This window comes from Theropithecus gelada, chromosome 13 (assembly GCF_003255815.1).
Source record: "Theropithecus gelada isolate Dixy chromosome 13, Tgel_1.0, whole genome shotgun sequence".
NCBI classification, from domain to species: Eukaryota; Metazoa; Chordata; class Mammalia; order Primates; family Cercopithecidae; genus Theropithecus; species Theropithecus gelada.
The window spans coordinates 40,524,443-40,542,403 of record NC_037681.1 but is presented as its reverse complement, the minus strand read 5'-3'; the positions used below and the strand labels follow the sequence as shown (position 1 = coordinate 40,542,403).

At 36.0% G+C, this 17,961-nt stretch overlaps 1 protein-coding gene across 18 annotated transcripts in view; it reads left to right on the top strand.

Moving 5' to 3' along the window:
* PUM2 (pumilio RNA binding family member 2) overlaps positions 1-17,221 on the top strand; it is a 107,078-nt gene extending 89,857 nt beyond the window's left edge. For 12 of the 18 annotated variants that reach the window (XM_025353607.1, XM_025353610.1, XM_025353601.1 and 9 more), the window contains 8 exons: positions 2,155-2,422; positions 5,134-5,263; positions 6,876-7,004; positions 9,892-10,029; positions 10,719-10,844; positions 11,076-11,197; positions 12,370-12,562; positions 14,213-17,221. In XM_025353607.1, the coding sequence (XP_025209392.1) occupies positions 2,155-2,422; positions 5,134-5,263; positions 6,876-7,004; positions 9,892-10,029; positions 10,719-10,844; positions 11,076-11,197; positions 12,370-12,562; positions 14,213-14,344 (1,238 nt within the window). In that variant the 3' untranslated portion in view covers positions 14,345-17,221. Of the gene's footprint in view, positions 1-2,154; positions 2,423-5,133; positions 5,264-6,875; positions 7,011-9,891; positions 10,030-10,718; positions 10,845-11,075; positions 11,198-12,369; positions 12,563-14,212 lie in introns of all 18 variants that reach the window. The other 6 variants (XM_025353603.1, XM_025353604.1, XM_025353596.1 and 3 more) reach the window with 3 other exon arrangements.
* Positions 17,222-17,961: the final 740 nt, after the last annotated feature.

Here is a 17,961-nt window from a genome sequence, read left to right as displayed (position 1 = left end):
TTTTAACCAGATTGAAATGATAAGAAAAGCACCCCTGCCCTTCAGAAAGGACAAGGATGCTAGAGAAAACCCAGTGGCTGTGCAGGATGTGATAAGGACCCAATTATAAAGAATCAGATGGGCTAGTGATCAGTTATTATGAACAGTTGGAAATATGTAAACAAATAATGGAAGCGGAAAGACTGGCAGTCTTGAGACCGTATTGAAACACTGAACTCTTGAGCGTTTTGAATATCATAAATGGGTGCTGAGATAGTTATATATAACTAGACCAAACAAGAATTTGATCTTAGAGATTTTGGTGTGTAAGATAGCTTGTTAAATTACATACTATTTTTTTTTTTTGTTTTTTTTTTGGAGACAGTCTCGCTCTGGTACCCAGCCTGGAGTGCGGTGGTACAGTCTGCTCACTGCAACCTCCGTGTCCTGGGTTCAAGCGATTCTCCTGCCTCAGCCTCCTGAGTAGCTGGGATTACAGGTGCACGCCACCACGCCCGGCTAATTTTTTGTGTATTTTTAGTAGAGATGGGGTTTCACCATGTTGGTCAGGCTGGTCTAGACATTGTTCTAGGCACCAGGTAGCTAGCATGTAGATTAATGTAATTTTATGGCTCTTGTATTGGAGATGGTACTGGGGATTCAAATAAATAAATGCATGTTATGCTATGTAATGGGAAGTTCAATGAAGAAAAGTAAAGTTAGGACAATAGGGGCAGAAAGTGAAAGTGGAATGTTCTAACCCAATTTACCCTCCAGGATTTGACTATTTTACTGCTCTCTGTCCTTGTAGTTCTTTTCAACCTCTAATACTTCCATTTAGCTTTGCACTGACAGTGTGTCCTTGGGACCATCTCTACCCTGTGGCCTGGATTGCATATATATAGTACTACTCTGCATAGAGTTTGCATATAATAATAGCATGATGCTGGTAGTGCATTTTGTTTTTCTGAACTCCACTAATGTGTATTGTACAACTATCTATACATTTTTCTTTTTTAAAAGGACACTGTCAAGTACTTTTAAACTGTTAATTGTAATTTTAAAAATTTCCTGCATGTATTTATTTTTATTTCTATTGACTGCTCTTTGATTTTCTTTCTTGGAATGGAACATAAGTTAAAGATGTTTTTTATTCATTTGTAAATGATAAGGCTCTAGGAATAATAACTGCTGTTGATTAATACTCTGGTTTGTGAAATAGTGGCTTTATGTCATTCTCATATATAACTATATATTAAAATACATTTTATATTATATATATATATTTTTTTTTTTTTTTTTTTGAGACAGAGTGTTGCTGTGTCACCCAGGCTGGAGTGCAGTGGTGTGATCTTGGTTCACTGCAACCTCCGCCTCCTGAGTTCAAGCAGTTCTCCTGCCTCAGCCTCCCAAGTAGCTGGGATTACAGGCGCCCGCCGCCACACCTGAGTAATTTTTGTATTTTCAGTAAAGACAGGGTTTCACCATGTTGGCCAGGCTGGTCTCGAACTCCTGACCTCACGATCTGCCCTCCTCGACCTTCCAAAGTGCTGGGATTACAGGCATGAGCCACCATGCCCGACCTTATGTCAAATATTTTAAATAAAAAATTTTAAATCTTAAAATAGTGTATAATTTAGATTTATTACCTAATATTGTGGCTTTTTAAAGTTCATACCATCCGTGGTTTAACTAATAATTGATTTATCTTTACATGGAAGTATATATGACCGAATGCAAAAAGTACAGATTTAACAGTCAGTGTTATTGTGTTAATAATGTTAATGAATTTCAGTCTATTTCAGTGGCTTAAAATGTAAGTTTGCTAGCAATTTAAACTTGCTTGTTAATGTAACTGAAAATTTTGTTGGTGGTTTCAGTGTTCTGGCATTGATAAGAGTGCATATGACACTAGATCATATAATTAAGTTCTAAACTAAGCTGCTGAAAAACAAATACTTATTTTTCTCATGTTTTCTAGTCTCTTTATCATATAGCCACATACATGAGGTATATGGGTGAGATTTTCCCCTCCCAATTTTAATTTTCTTTCATAACAAGTAGGAATTAGTGGGGGGAAATATTTCTTTATTGACTGAATTTGTAGCTAAAGTAAATTTTATTTGAGGAATAACTTGTCAAAAATACTTGCTGACCATAGCTGCTTTGTTGTAGGAGGACTGACAAATGGTAGTGGTCGATATATCTCTGCAGCACCTGGAGCAGAAGCAAAATATCGAAGTGCTTCAAGCACTTCCAGTCTATTTAGCTCCAGCAGCCAGCTCTTTCCTCCTTCCCGGCTTCGGTATAATAGGTCTGATATTATGCCTTCTGGCCGCAGTAGATTATTGGAAGATTTCAGAAACAACCGCTTCCCGAACCTTCAACTTAGAGACTTGATTGGACATATAGTTGAGTTTTCTCAAGACCAGCATGGTTCTAGGTAGGTGATTATGATATTTCTCACTTCATTTTTGCTTTGGAAACTGCTACCTTATAAAAGCTTAAATTTTTCTGAACTATCCTTAGCCTAGTCTGCATTAAAATTGGCAGCTTTTAAGAGCTAAAATTCAGTTTGGATTATATGTTTTTTCTTTCATGTTGGGATAAATTATAAAAATACAGGTTTTAATTTTTTATAGTTTTCCGGTTTTTTATAGTGTGAATATTGTTATGATGAGAATATAGCAGGGCCCCCTTCATTGGGTTATTTTGATTACATCAGCTCTGTATTACATTTGTGGGCTTAAGTGACCCTCGTGTGTTTAAAAAATACAGCAAGCAATGTTAAATGCCTTTGTGCTGCATTATAGGTTGGTATTCAGTGTGACTTGGCTTAGGTTGAAATATTTCACATTTGTTATAGGAAAATTTGGTGCCTTTTTACATTAAAACGAATGTGATACATGAGAGATACATCTGAGTGAACATTGTCAAGATAGCTTAGAAAGGAAAATAGAATTGTAGCACGTTTAATAAATTTAAGATATTTTCTCTTTTTATAGCTTTAAGGTAAACCTCAAGTTTTTAAGTCGTTTTAGATTAGATGGCATACAAATTTTGTCTCTCTATATAGTCATGCATCACTTAACGATGGGGATACATTCTAGAAAATGTGTTGTTGTGTGAACATTACAGAGTGTACCTACTACACACCTACTGTGTATATTGCGCCTAGGCTACAAATCTGTACAGCATGTTACTGTACTAAATAATGTAGGCGTTTGTAACAATGGTGTTTGTATACCTAAGCATAATAAACAGAAAAGATACAGCAAAACTATAGTGTAAAAGATTTAAAAATCATATACCTGTGTAGGGCACTTACTGTGAATGAAGCTTGCAGGACTGGAAGTTGCTCTGGGTGGGTGGGTGAGTGAGTGAGTGAGTCAGTTGTGAGTATATGTGAAGGCATAGGATGTTACTCTGCACTCCTCTAGACTTTATAAACACTGTACTGTACACTTCAACTACACTGAATTTATTTAAAACTTTTTTTCTTCAATAATAAATTAACCCTAATGTAACTTCTCCCCACTTTGAGACAGAGTCTTACTCTGTTGCCCAGGCTGGAATACAGTGGTATGATCATCACTCACTGCAGCCTCAACCTCCTGGGCTCAAGCAGTCCTCCCAGCTAAGCCTTCCGACTAGCTGGGACTGCAGGCACGCACCATCACACCTGGCTAATTACTTAAAATTTTTTTGTAGAGACAGGGTCTCACTATGTTGCCCAGGCTGAGTTTACTGTAACATTTGAGCTAACTTACTGACTCTTGTAATAACACTTAGCTTAGAACAGAAACACATTGTACAGCCGTACAAAGATGTTTCCTTTATATGCTTATTCTATGAGACTTTTTCTTTTTATCGGTTTTTTAAACTTTTTGTTAAGAACTAAGACACAAATGCACACATTAGCCTATAAAGAGTAAAGATCATCAATATCACTCTCTTCTAACTCCATGTCTTCTTCCACTAGGAGATCTTTAGCAGCAACACCCATGGAGCTGTCATCTCCTATGATAACAGTGCCTTTTTCTGGAATACTTTCTGAAGGATCTACCTGAGGGTGTTTTGCTTTTTTTTTTTTTTTTTTTTTAAACAAGTAGGAGCACGCTCTAAAATAACAATAAAAAGTATACTAAATACACAAACCAGTAACTCAGTTGTTTATTATCAGATATGCACTGTACACAATTGTATGTATTATACTTTTTTTTTTTTTTTTTTGGGAGACGGAGTCTCACTCTGTCACCCAGACTGGAGTGCAATGACATGATCTTGGCTCACTGCAGCCTCTGCCTCCTGGGTTCAGGTGATTCTCCTGCCTCAACCTCCTGAGTAGCTGGGCTTACAGGCATCTGCCACCATGCCAGACTAATTTTTATATTTTTGGTAGAGACAGGGTTTCACCATGTTGGCCAGGCTGGTCTCGAACTCCTGACCTCAGGTGATCCGGCCACCTCGGCCTCCCAGAGTGCTGAGATAACATGGGTAAGCCACTTGCACCCAGCCATACTATGATTTTATAAACTGACAGTGCAGTAGGGTTATGTCATCATGAACACCTGAGTAATGTATTGTACTATGATGTTATGACAGTTCCTACCCAATAGGAATTTATCTCCATTATAATCTTATGGGACCACCATTGTATATGTGGCTCATTGTCAATTGAAATGTCGTTAAGCAACGCATGACTAGTTGGCAGTTCCTTCAGAGTAACAAATGAGCCTTGTATCACCCAGAATGGCTATCTTGGTTAGGAATTCATTCATGTTGGAAGAATTTTACTTCTAAGAGTTTCATTTATTATGTTCTAAAAGTTAGATGTTTAGTAATACATTGGTATATTACAAAAAATGAATGAATAAACAGCAAAATGTATGTAATTTTCTTATTGATTATAATGTAACCAAACTAACCTAGGAAAGATAAAAATCCAAGTTTTTTGTCACTCTAGTAGATAAAGTGTTACAAAGAAATGCTATATAACTTTTGTCCTTTTTGCTGTAAGTTAGCTGTCCACTATATAAAGTATGTTAATATTTCTGGAAATAACTTGCAGTGCATATATGTGGAAGGGTAGGGTATAATACTCAAGTAAGAGTTAAAAAACATATTATCATATTAAAATTTTTCCCCATGTAGATTCATACAGCAAAAGTTAGAGAGAGCTACTCCAGCTGAGCGACAGATGGTATTTAATGAAATTCTGCAAGCAGCCTATCAATTAATGACTGATGTTTTTGGCAACTATGTTATACAGAAGTTTTTTGAGGTAAGGATTCATGCATATTTGTATATCCACCCATCCAGCTGTTGTATACTTGATATTAAGAAAAGCTCTGAAAGTTGGTTAAAATCATTTTCATATAAAAAAGATAATAAGCCAGGGATAAGGTATTTACAAATTATATATCTGATAAACATTTTATCCAGAATATATAATGAACTCCTAAAAGTCAACAACAAAAAGACAACCCAAATGACAAATGGACAAAAGACTTGCGCAGACATTTCTCTATGTAAAATAATACAAAAGGCCAAATAGGCCATGAAAAGACACTCAACATCCTTACTAATCAGGGAAATGCAGATCAGTCTCACAATGAGATAGCACTTTATACCTACTAAGATGGCTGTAATCAAAAAACATAAAATCAGAAAATAACAAATGTGGATGAGGATATGGAGAAATTAGAGCCCTCATAAATTGCTGGTGGAAATGTAAAATGGTGTAGCTGCTATGGAAAACACTTTGGCAGTTTCTCAAAATTAAATATTGAATTACCATACAACCCAGCAATTGTACTCCTAGGGGTATACCAGAATGAATTGAAAACAGGAACTTGAACACCAGTATACATTGCATCATTATTCACAATAGCCAAAAGACGGAAACAGCCCAAGCAAGCATCCATCAACAGATAGATAAATACAAGTGGTATATGTGTACATTGTAGAATATTATTCCGCCATAAAAAGGAATGATGTTCTGATACATACTACAACATGGATGGACCTTGAATATACTAACTTAAATGAAATAAGCCACACACAAAAAGACAAACATTGATACTGATCTACCAGTATGAAATGTCTGGAATAACTAATAGTGGCATAAAGAAGATTAGGGCTTACTGGGCCTAGAGGAAGAAGGGTTTAGAAAGTTACCGTTTAATGGATACAGCATTTGTGTTTGAGGCCACGGAAAAGATTTGGAAACAGATAGTGATGGTGGTTGCACAACAATGTGAATATAATTAATGCTACTGAATCACCTAGCTAGAAATGGTTCAAATGACATAGTTTGTCACAAAAAAATGTTAACATGAACCACTTTAAATGAAAATTTCCTTTTAATCCCAATTCATATTTGAAAATATAAAGCATTGGTAGTCACTCTTTGATGAAGTAGTTAATGAATAACACTACAGTCTTTAGATTTATAGATATGTGTTATTTTACAGTTTAGCCAATTTTTAAATCTATAAACATCTGTGTTGTAGCTTGACTTAAAAGTTTTTTTCCTCAATCATATCAGAATGTAGTTTGATGATTATCTGGGTGAGAGTTTTGGTGGTCAATATGTGGCTAAGAAAGTTATATATTAAAGATGAAGGGTTTTGTAAAAATGTTCACTTTAAAAGTGTTACTTTAAAAGGTAGTTAACATATTAGTAAGAAGGAAATTGTAGTAAGACTTAACCCAAAAAAGTAATGAAATTATTATTGCAAACATCTCCTGGTCTATCTTAATTAGCTTCTACCTTAAAGCCCCTGCCCTGCATAATTACTAATAGATTGAATAGACTGCAAACACTGCCTTACTCAAGTTCAACAAAGCAATATTAAGGTCACTTGTTATTAATGTTATATCTTTTCTGTCAGTTTGGGAGTCTGGATCAAAAACTAGCCCTGGCTACTCGTATTCGTGGTCATGTTCTACCCTTAGCCTTGCAGATGTATGGCTGCCGCGTTATTCAGAAAGCATTAGAATCTATTTCTTCTGACCAGCAGGTAATTGTAAGTTAAGACAAAATTTTTGTATTATTTTATTCAATTTTTAAATTATTACATTTTTAATCTTACAATAATCTTGAAGTAAAATGACTTAAATATTTCCACAACTAGACTAAAATATTGTTACTGTGTCCTAAATAGCACACTACTAATTAGAAGTCACAAAGTAGATAATTTCTAAATGAAGATATTTTAGCACCTATGTGGCAAGCAGAATGTTAAATGATGAGTGTTTTTATTACTACTTGCTTACTTGATTTTCTGCAATGTGAGAATGCATGTTACTATTTTCCAGTGTATATTTTGATGGTGTCTAATGTTTCTATTATAAGAAAATTTTTGAAACCAATAGCATTACTATATGTCAGTTTTATTTATATATATGAAAATTTTTTTAAGTAAATATATAGCCCAGCAAAAAAGTAACTTAAGAATTCTCTTTAAAAAGGTATAATTTTTTGAGAAAAACGAGAACACATAAATTAAATGAGAAATATTCTGTGTTATTGGATGGAAAGTCTAAATATTTTACATTAATAAAGGAATTATTGATCAAAATAATGCTTTAAATCATTTGAAATAGACAAGAATATTGAGAGTAGGGGATGAAGATAAATGTTGATCCACCAGATTTTTAAAATACACTGAAGCAACACTAATGAGTGGGGTTATTGTATAAGATTAAACAGACTTTTAATAAGAAATTTATAGCCCCAAATCAGTACAGTTTTCTGACTATATGCTTTATTTATTACAATGAAAGCATAAGACTGAAGGATATAATTATTTCTTAAAAGATAATGGTAGTTTAAGTTTGGAAAGAGATTGTCTTTGACTCATACAATAAAAGTAAATTTCAATAAATAGTAATATATGGATGGATGGCTATATATGTGTATATATTCATCACTGCATTAAAATCTGTGAGAAAATACTATTATTCCTCCAAAGGAAATTCTGAGTTTTACAGTAATTTTAAGGTATGTGACAATGGAGAAATATAAACACATTTAATTATTTAAAAGCTTAGAAACTTCTGCCACAAGTTTCTAATTGGCATAGATATTTTTTAAATGTCTGATATTTAAAAATAAAAGCATTAGGAGTAAGTCTTTGTTGATACAGTTAATGAATAACAGTATTTGGATTCCTTTTTTTTTTCTTTCCCCTTGAGATGGAGTCTCGCTCTGTCTCCCAGGCTGGAGTACAGTGGCGCAATCTTGGCTCGCTACAACCTCCACCTCCCAGGTTCAAGCGATTCTCTTGCCTCAGCCTCCCAAGTAGCTGGTATTACAGACACGCGCCACCACACCCAGCTAATTTTTGTATTTTTAGTAGAGAGGAGGTTTCACCATGTTGGCCCAGCCTAGTCTTGAACTCCTGACCTTGTGATCCACCCACCTTGGCCTCCCAAAGTGCTGGGATTACAGGCGTGAGCCACCTCGCCAGCCTTTGGATTCTTAAGCATGTTTTATTTTGTAATTTAGTCCATTTTAGGCTTTTTTGTTTTGTTTTGTTTTGAGACAGTCTCTCACTCTATCACCCAGGCTGGAGTACAGTGGCACGACCTCGGCTCACTGGAACTTCTGCCTCCTGGGTTCAATTGATTCTCGTGCCTCAGCCTCCCGAGTAGCTGGGACCACAGGCGTGAGCCACCACACCTGACTAATTTTTGTATTTTTTTAATAGAGATGGGGTTTCGCCATGAAGGCGAGGCTGGTCTTGAACTCCTGGCCTCAAGTGATCCACCCACCTCAGCCTCCCAAAGGAGTGGAATTACAGGCATGAGCTATCGCACCCAGTGATTTTAGTTCGTAATTAAACATCTGTATTATAGCTTGACTTAACAGGATTCACCGCAGTTGCTTCAAAATGTAGTTGAAAGTCCTGTGGGTGAAAGATATTTTAAATGTGAATACCTTTAGACTGAGTATGTGTACTCCATTTCTCCACAGTACTATTTTTTATTGCTCTAATAAGGCACACAGATTATTTTATCAATATTAAAAGCTATATGAAGTTTTACAGTTTTTTTGTTTTGTTTTTGGGACGGAGTCACACTGTGTCATCTAGGTTGGAGTGCAGTGGCACAGTCTCAACTCACTGCAACGTCTGCCTCCCAGGCTCAAGGAATTCCCACCTCAGCCGCCCAAGTAGCTGGGACCACAGTCATGCGCCACCACACCTAGCTAGTTTTTTGTATTTTTGGTAGTGGCCGGGACCATGTCGCACGACTGGTCTCAGACTCCTGAGCTCAGGTGATGCACCAGCCTCAGGCTCCCAAAATGCTGGGATTACAGGTGTGAGCCACCTCACCTGCCCCTAAGCACTTTATTATAACAGCATTTTATAAAAGAACAAAGAAGTCTGACATTAATTCTTCCCTTAGGGAATTATTGAGGTACTATGTAAAAATCACATAGCCCATAAGTAGTCATCAACTTCTTACCCTTTTCTATGTATTTGATAAACTCACTCAGCCATTAAAAATAATTGTTTTGGTGGTGGAGGTGGTACTAAGTAAGGCAAAAGTGTAGAATTCTGGATTAGTCATGTTAGTTACCACCGATAAATACTAACAGATGATTTACACGGTGAAGACAGTTTAAATACAGCAAATTCAGCATCACTACGTTGTTTCAACGTAGATCATTTACATTGTAATCCTGCAGTATGTTTTAGTAATTTTCACTTTTCAATGGTTTCTGCTAATTATACTGCAAGAGAAAAATATTTAAACTCATGACAAACAGGAAATAATGTTTAAATATATTTTTGTTCCCATCTCAGTACTATTTTTAATATTTTTTTTAATACTGAGATAAAATATACTAGTATTTTCTCGTTTTAGGTAATTATTTAAATAACATCCTGTCTTTTGCAGAGTGAAATGGTAAAGGAGCTGGATGGTCATGTGCTCAAATGTGTGAAAGATCAGAATGGAAACCATGTTGTACAAAAATGTATCGAATGTGTTCAGCCACAGTCACTGCAGTTCATCATTGATGCTTTCAAGGGACAAGTATGTTTGAGTTTTGGCTTATAATTTGTTAGCAGGGCATTATTTTAAAATTTTGAGTATCAACACATTTTTCGTAAGTCACTAGATAATACCCAGCACTTGTATACAAAAATAGGATACAAAACAGTAAATGTACGTTAATGTCTTCCTCTTTCATAGTCAGTAGATAGCTTCATTTTTCTGAAGCTACAAAACAGAAATAAGAGTTTAATCACATTACTTCAAGAAGTAAAAGTAATCACTGTTAGAATTATTTTTTATTTATACCCAACAGTGTTATCAGGTTTTCTCAGAGAAGGGAAGGAGGTTTGGAGAAAGACTTAAGACTGTATAATAAGACAGAAAACATATAGCAATTTGTAACTAATACCCTAGTAATTAATATTTCTTAATGCTAAACTACCCTTTCTCTTTTCACCCATTCATTCCCATTGTTACATAAACTCAGGTTCAGGTAAAGTTCTGATTAGATTCCTTTTGATCAAAATATCTTCAGCTCCTAAATGGGGTGCTCCCTGTCCCCACTCTCCAGTCTTTGCTAACATGGTGGTAGTCATATTAAATATGAGTTCATCACCCTTCTATTTTACATTACTTTGAGGTGTCAAAAAGAAAAAAAACAGTCTGCTTCATAGAACTGTGCAAAAATGTCAGAGAATACAAATTTTAATTCTTCTAATTGTCCTCAGGTATTTGTGCTTTCAACTCATCCTTATGGCTGTAGGGTAATTCAGCGCATCCTAGAACATTGCACTGCAGAACAGACCTTACCTATCTTAGAAGAACTCCACCAACATACAGAGCAGTTGGTACAGGTATACATTACCTAATAATTTGAAATGTTTATATATTTTTGGAACTTGTTTTAATTTTTAAAAGAAATATAGTTTGTTATTAAACACACTATAGAAAGAGTGAGACAAAAGCCAGTTGTATTCTCCTAACTATACTACTGGATTTTTAGACGAAATGGTTAACATGTCTTTAAAGAATAATCATTCTTAAGGAATGACTTGGGGAAAGTAATTTTTAAATATCTGTCTTAGGATCAGTATGGCAATTATGTTATTCAGCATGTACTGGAACACGGTCGACCTGAAGACAAGAGCAAAATTGTTTCCGAAATCAGAGGAAAGGTTTTAGCCCTGAGTCAACACAAATTTGCCAGGTATTGGGATACGTTGTAATTTCAGGGGTCAATTCTTTCAATTCATTGACTTTTATTAGTTATCACAGAAATACATGTAGAGCGTAGCATTAAACTATAGTCTTTTTTTTTTTTTTTTTTTTTTTTGGTGTCACTAAAATGCATCTATAGAACATTGCTTTTATTTTAAAAAAAAAAAAAGTAACAAATTTGTTTTGCCCATGTATGTTCATTTTTGAAATCTGTATTTGGAAAATAATTTTTCCCAACACCGGAAATGCAGATTTATTTAGTACATGTTCTTGAAAACCTCACAGCTTGGCCGGGCGCGGTGGCTCAAGCCTGTAATCCCAGCACTTTGGGAGGCCGAGACGGGCGGATCACGAGGTCAGGAGATCGAGACCATCCTGGCTAACACGGTGAAACCCCGTCTCTACTAAAAATACAAAAAAAAAAAAAATTAGCCGGGCGTGGTGGCGGCGCCTGTAGTCCCAGCTACTCGGGAGGCTGAGGCAGGAGAATGGCGGGAACCCGGGAGGCGGAGCTTGCAGTGAGCCGAGATCGTGCCACTGCACTCCAGCCTGGGCGACAGAGCGAGACTCGGCCTCAAAAAAAAAAAAAAAAAGAAAACCTCACAGCTTTAATGATCTGGTTTCCTTTTTTTGAAGTACAATTTTAAGAGACCCATAATTAAACTTGTGGATGTCAAAATTATGTAGGTCGTTCCGTGATACCAATTTCTATTATAAAAGTAGTTGGCCGGGTGCAGTGTCTCACACGTGTAAATCCCAGCCAGCACTTTGGGAGATAGAGGCAGGAGGATCGCTTGAGCCCAGGAATTTGAGATCATCCTGGGCAACATAGAAGGAAATCCTTGCTCTACAAAAAATTATCCAGGCATGGTGGCACATGCCTGTAGTCTCAGCTGTGAGGGAAACTGAGGTGGGAGAATCACTTGAGCAAGGGAGGTCAAGGCTGCAGTGAGCGGTGATAGCATCACTGCACTCCAGCCTGGGTGACAGAACAAGACCCTGTCTCAAAAAAAAGAACAAAATAAAATAAAAGTAATCATAAGAGAATCCCATCCTGACTTCCGTTTTATCGTGCATTGGAGAAAATTCTTTCAAAAGTCAAGGAAATTTTGCTGTAAAGAAAAAAATAACAAAGCTTTGTTTATCTGCTTTAATTTTTAGCAATGTAGTAGAAAAGTGTGTTACTCATGCCTCCCGTGCTGAGAGAGCTTTACTGATTGACGAGGTTTGCTGCCAGAATGATGGTCCTCACAGTGCCTTATACACCATGATGAAGGACCAGTATGCCAATTATGTGGTTCAAAAGATGATTGATATGGCTGAACCTGCTCAAAGAAAGATAATCATGCACAAGGTAATAACCGGATATAACACTCAGATAACTTTCTTTGTCTTTATGTTTAGGCTACACATTTAACCTCCTTGGGCTTTCATTTCCTCCTGTACTTTGTAACTGGAGGAAAAAATTAAAATTGATGGATATCCTTTGGCAGATATATTGGTATGGTTTCCATTTTTATTCTTAAGGTTATCACGCCAGGCATGGTGGCTTTTGCCTGTAATTCCAGCAGATTGGGAGGCTGAGGTGACAAGATCACTTGAGTCTAGGAATTCGAGACCAGCCTGAGCAACGTGGCAAGATCCTGCCTCTTAAAAAAAAAAAAAAAAAAAAAAGTTAGACAAGCATCATAGTGCAAGCCTTTAGTCCTAGCTACTTGGGAGCCTGTGGTGAGAGATCGCTTGAGCCCAGGAGTTCAAGACCAGTCTGGGCAACAGACCCCCATCTCTACAAAAAATTGAAAAATTAGCTGAGTATAATGATAAACATGCGTGTGGTCCCAGCTACTCAGGCTGCTGAGATGGGAGGATGGCCTGAGTCCTGGAGGTTGAGGCTACGGTGGTCTGTGTTCATGCCAGTGCAAGTAGAATTTTGTGTTTATGTTGTGGGGGGTAGCACTAACTCATAATTGTTTCCCTTTAAGCTGTTTCCTCTCTGTATCCTCCTCCTAGAATCTAGTAATTTTTTAAGAAATTAGTAATTGCAGCAGGAAAACATTGTTATAAAGAACACTGAAAGAAACACTTATTTTGAATACTCTTGATCTTAATGTATTCATTTACAAAACATGGAGCGAATTACATAACCCCTTTGATCCTCTCCTCATATAGAGAGAAAAATGATATCTTAGGATTCCTTCCATCTATAAAAGTGTTTTGGCCTTCTGATTTTTAAAATTCATTCTTCAACTTGATGTAAGTTTTCCTTTCTTTTTCTTCTGTTCTTTCAAGACAGGGTCTCTGTTGCACAGGCTGGAGTACAGTGGTGTGATCTCGGCTGACTCTAGCCTCAGCCTCCTGGCTCAAGCCATCCTCCCACTTTAGTCTCCTTAGTAACTGAGACTACAGGCATGCACGCTCATAGTTCTGTTTATATTTTGTAGAGATGGGGTCTCACTGTGTTGCCCAGTTTGGTCTCAAAGTCCTGGGCTCAGGTGATCCTCCCACCTTACCCTCCCAAAGTACTGGCCTCTAAGTGTCTACTTATCTTTTAATTCAGTGTTTCTGCTGTAAACTAATGAATATAAAAAATTGCAATCTTATTTTTAACAGCTACATTATTTGACTGGTATCATATTTATTATATTTGGATTGTCCCTAATTGTTTGTTATCAGTAGTGCTTTGTACAAAAGTCTCTTTGTAATTGTTTTGGTAGAATAAATTCCTGGTTGTGGAATTACGGGGTAACTTGCTATATTTGGGGCCTCTGCCTGTTTCCATGTGACATAGTTAGATGTAGTGTTTTATTCATTGAACAATTTTGAGAACAGATGTTTGGAGGGATTGAGCGGATCACAACTGCTTTTGCAAAAAGTGGCTTTCTTTGGACTTAAATTTTTTTTAATTGCAATTATTCCTCTAAATTACCCAAAATTGGGGGTGCTTTTTTAAGAAATCAGAAACTAAAATGACTTACATTTTCTAAGCAGATTATTTGTTTTTCAGATTCGACCTCACATTACTACTTTGCGCAAATACACATACGGGAAGCATATATTGGCCAAGTTGGAAAAGTATTATTTGAAGAATAGCCCGGACCTAGGACCTATTGGAGGACCACCAAATGGAATGCTGTAAATTACAGGAGCACGAGAAAGAAGATAATTTAACCATGTGAAAAGAATTTTTTTTGTGTGTGAATTATCAAAACACAACTCAACTATGAATCTTCAATTTTTTTTTTAAAGCAAAACTATTTATTGACTTTATTCATCCATTTGTAAATTTTTTAAGGTTCTTGTGTATATTTGGGGGGTGGGGGATGAATTATAAATTATATTCAGCCCTGAGTGGAGACCTATCAGATTGGATTGCTGGCAAAGCACAGAATGCCTGTATATGATGTAACTGTATCAAAAATAAAAAGCTGTCACATATTTTGTAAATTTTTACCTTGTAAAGTCACAAAAATAGTTTTTAAAGGAAAAAGTACAGTATTCTTTTAATAAACTGGCTCACAGTCTGGTAGGTCTACAACCCCATAGCACAACAGGTTTATAGAGATGTATATAGAATTATAGTCCTTATTTTTTTCCTTTGCGTGAAACCTTTTATAACAGATTAACAATCAACTGCATAAATAATATTAATATTTTAAAAAGTTAAGTTGTATTTTGATAATTCACAAACTATCATGCAAATAACGAGCAAGTAAGACAAGAATAAAGTGGTTTGAGATGAAAAGAACTTAACATTATTTACAGTAGATGTGGTTTTAATACAATTACTGCCCTAAAATGTCTCTGGCAATGTACAGAAATATTGTATATACTTACATATGTAATTGTTGTAAGAGTTAAGAAATACAAAATCATGGTGACATTTCCAATTTAGTGCACTAAATGAAAAGTTAAGTCACTTATTAACTTTTCAGTTTGGTTTGCAATGAGAAAGAGTGGAAATTTGTATTTTGTTTTGCTTATAGAATTACAGACTTGTTGAGGAAGTGTTGAGCTTTATTTTGCTTTTTCATAGAGGCAGAAAGTAGGAACCAGATAGAGATGAAAAGGGGCCACTGAAAAGTGAATTTGATAGCTCAGCATTTAAGCATGATTACATATTCAGATAGCTCTTTTTGCTTTCTATAAATATATGCATTGTGTGTGTAGTAATAGATGTAAGTTTACACTTTGAAAGGAAATCTTGTTTCAATGTTTATTATAAAAGCCTTGCTAATTTAGTAGTGATGCTTTCCTTGGTTGTACAGGTGTACATTTGTAAACCTTCATGCTGTAAATGGAATTTGTTTTATCTCTTTGGGATACATTTGCATTTTAGTGTACATTTACGTCCCTGCCCTCTTTGACCTGGCAATATAGTGTTGTATAATGTAAATTTATTTCTCCAAATCGAGAGTGATTTTTTAAAAATTTTTTATCTTTATATGGTTTCAGAAGTATGAACCAGCTTTCTTTTTATTATTGTGAGATCATTTTGTTTTATAACATAGTTGTTGACTGTTAATATGGACATGCTAGAATTTGGATCACTTTCAATTGAAGTCAGGGTATTGTGCATAATAGAAAGTATTGGACTGAGATATTTGGTTACCATGGAGGCCAATGCTTTTTTCATCTTATTAAATGTGATGTGACTTTTTTCTTTGTACAGAAGAGTACTGTATTTTTGAATAGCCTACTCCCAAGTAAGAGCAAATCTGTATGATAACATTTTTTTCTCTGGACATAAGACATAACAGTAACACGATGTACATTTACAAGCGGCCTTATGTACATTTCCCAACAATCTTTTTAAGGCAAAATTGTGACCATATGTGTATAATTAAAATCGTTTTTAATCCTTTGCCTATGAAAATATTTTGGAAAAAAACTTGCTGTGTATATTCAGTTTCTGAAAGATAAAGAAAGTGCTTTGTATTTTGTTGAAGTCAGTATTTTGTATAAACATTTATGTTGACCCAGTTATGTTTAGTGCTGAAAACTAAAATGAACATGCTATCTCTGTCAGCTGAATATGGAAGAAATCTTTTTTACTAGAGATCTGCAGAAGAAAAGCAATCTTCTGAGCACAATATGGAATCTAAAGGTTTTATCACTTAGTTATTCATATTATGAACCTAAAAATAATGGCATAAAGTTTGGGGATGCCAGGCATACTTTTTCATGTTTGGTGTTTAGTTATTTTAGTTTTCTAACCCAACATTCCTTGGTGAGGCCATTAAATCCAAACACTTGTCTCCGTTCCTTCTCATGGTCACACTGGGTCATCAGCCTGTCCCAGTCACTGCAGCAACGCCTTGTGTGTGTTTCATTTTTTTAAAACCCACACAAAGCCACTCTCTCACTTTTTCCTACATTACCAACCTCAGAGTATTTCAGCCCATGTCGAACTTTTGTTCTCAGTATCAGCCCATGGTTTCAGGATCATAGCTGTCATGTTGGAGATTGGTAGTGGTTTTCCTGTCTTTGTACAGTTGAATTCTTAGTCTTCCTTCATCCTTGCCCTCTGTTGGCACAGGCATTATCTGCAATTTTAGAAAATGACAAGTAGAGATACTACATTGAGAAACTAAACCCTCTCCTTGGCGTCCTGATATTCCCATGTGTCCCAGTGCTGACAACCCAATCTTCCCAGTACTTTCAGGCCTGCTCTACAAAAATACCTTTCTTGTAGAAATTTTACAGTCCGCCATTTTGGGTGCCCACCCCAATTTTTACCTTTTAGTAAGTTCGCATGAAATTTTGTTAAAATCTGAAAATCACATTTCAGAATATAGAAACAATTGGGCAGAAACTACCTAGGCTTTACTCTTGAGTGTCTCCTTTTGATAGGGATTGTTTCTGGACCAGTTTGTCTAAGTCCTGGCTCTTATTGGTTCATATGAAATAATGTTAACTTCACTTCTTTGTATATTATGTATAAATTAGAAAATGAAAAATGTGTGAATAACATTGTATGAAATAAACCTGGTCTTGTGTTTTTCTCTAGATAAAATACCCCTCTGTACCTCAGTTATAACTTAAGATTGATTGCCCATTCAGGTTTATTCTGACATAAGGAAAACATTTTTAACACATGGGTGCTATTCTGGAGCCACTGACTCCTCTGATGGTATTCATTCCATCCTTTGATTAGTATTTAGAATCTACAATTGCATACTTCATAGGATAAAACTTTTAGCCTGTTTCCACATGAACTTGAGGAGGCAGTGTTGTCTAAAGGCAAACTTAAGTTCAGGTGTGGATTTAAAGTTTACCTTATTATTTACAAACTTTGTGAACTTATCTAAACCTTGAGGCCTTAATCTGTATCAAGGGATAACACAACTCTTTAGTGTTAAGAATTGAGAATATACAAAAAGATTACCTAGAACCTTTTTAATTTATTTTTTTAATTTTTAGAGATGGAGTCTTGCCGTGTTGGTCAGGTTGGTCTTGAACTTCTGGCCCCAAGTGATCTTTTTACTTTGGCCTCCCAAAGTTCTGGGATTACAGGCATGAACCACTATCCCTGGCCAAGAACCTCTTTTTTTTTTTTTTTGAGACAGAATCTCACAGTGTCGCCTAGGCTGGAGTGCAGTGGCACGATCTCGGCTCACTGCAACCTCTGCCTCTCGGCTTCAAGTGATTCTTCTGCCTCAGCCTCCCGAGTAGCTGAGACTACAGGTGTGCACCACCACACCCACCCAGCTGATTTTTGTATTTTTAGTAGAGATGGGGTTTCACTATATTGGC